This window comes from Penaeus monodon, chromosome 15 (genome assembly GCF_015228065.2).
Source record: "Penaeus monodon isolate SGIC_2016 chromosome 15, NSTDA_Pmon_1, whole genome shotgun sequence".
NCBI lineage: Eukaryota > Metazoa > Arthropoda > Malacostraca > Decapoda > Penaeidae > Penaeus > Penaeus monodon.
Genome location: NC_051400.1, coordinates 29,533,793 through 29,534,249, shown reverse-complemented (window position 1 = coordinate 29,534,249; position 457 = coordinate 29,533,793). Strand labels below are relative to the sequence as shown.

At 40.9% G+C, this 457-nt stretch overlaps 1 protein-coding gene across 1 annotated transcript in view; it reads left to right on the top strand.

Moving 5' to 3' along the window:
* The window catches only part of LOC119582314 (flocculation protein FLO11-like), a gene marked incomplete in the record, with an annotated part of 8,613 nt that overhangs the window by 5,690 nt on the left and 2,466 nt on the right, over nucleotides 1-457 (top strand). Inside the window, 1 exon segment of the mRNA XM_037930529.1 lies at nucleotides 336-455. Within this exon segment, the coding sequence (XP_037786457.1) occupies nucleotides 336-455 (120 nt within the window).

Below are 457 nucleotides of genomic sequence, written 5' to 3'. Positions count from 1 at the left end.
CTCAGACTTGGGGGGGGGGGTAGATTTTGACAATTATGCGAAGAGTTGTATGATTTGTTCATATGTTGATTTTCGGGTGTGGTTATTCAATAAAGGCGATTTGTAATGCAGTAGGAGGAACCTGATGTGATTTTGGAGTTTGTCAGATGGTTATGATTCGTTATAGTTTATACTGTTTTTCCTATATTCTTATACAGTCTCTTTATGTGCAAGATTTTTTTTTTTTTATAGATTCTCTTTATGTGCAAGGTTTTTCCTTTTTTTTATTATTTTCCTATAGATTCTCTCTATGCGCAAGTTGTTAGAATGTTCACTGTAGTAAACTTGTTCCTTAGACGGTGGTAGTAATCATATCTGCCGCAGCGGTGGCCTGGGCGAGCCTTCAAGACGCCCATCACCCTCATGAGACGCCCAGCCAAGAGTTAGAGCCTCCGACAGGGTCCTCGCAGCACTCAGC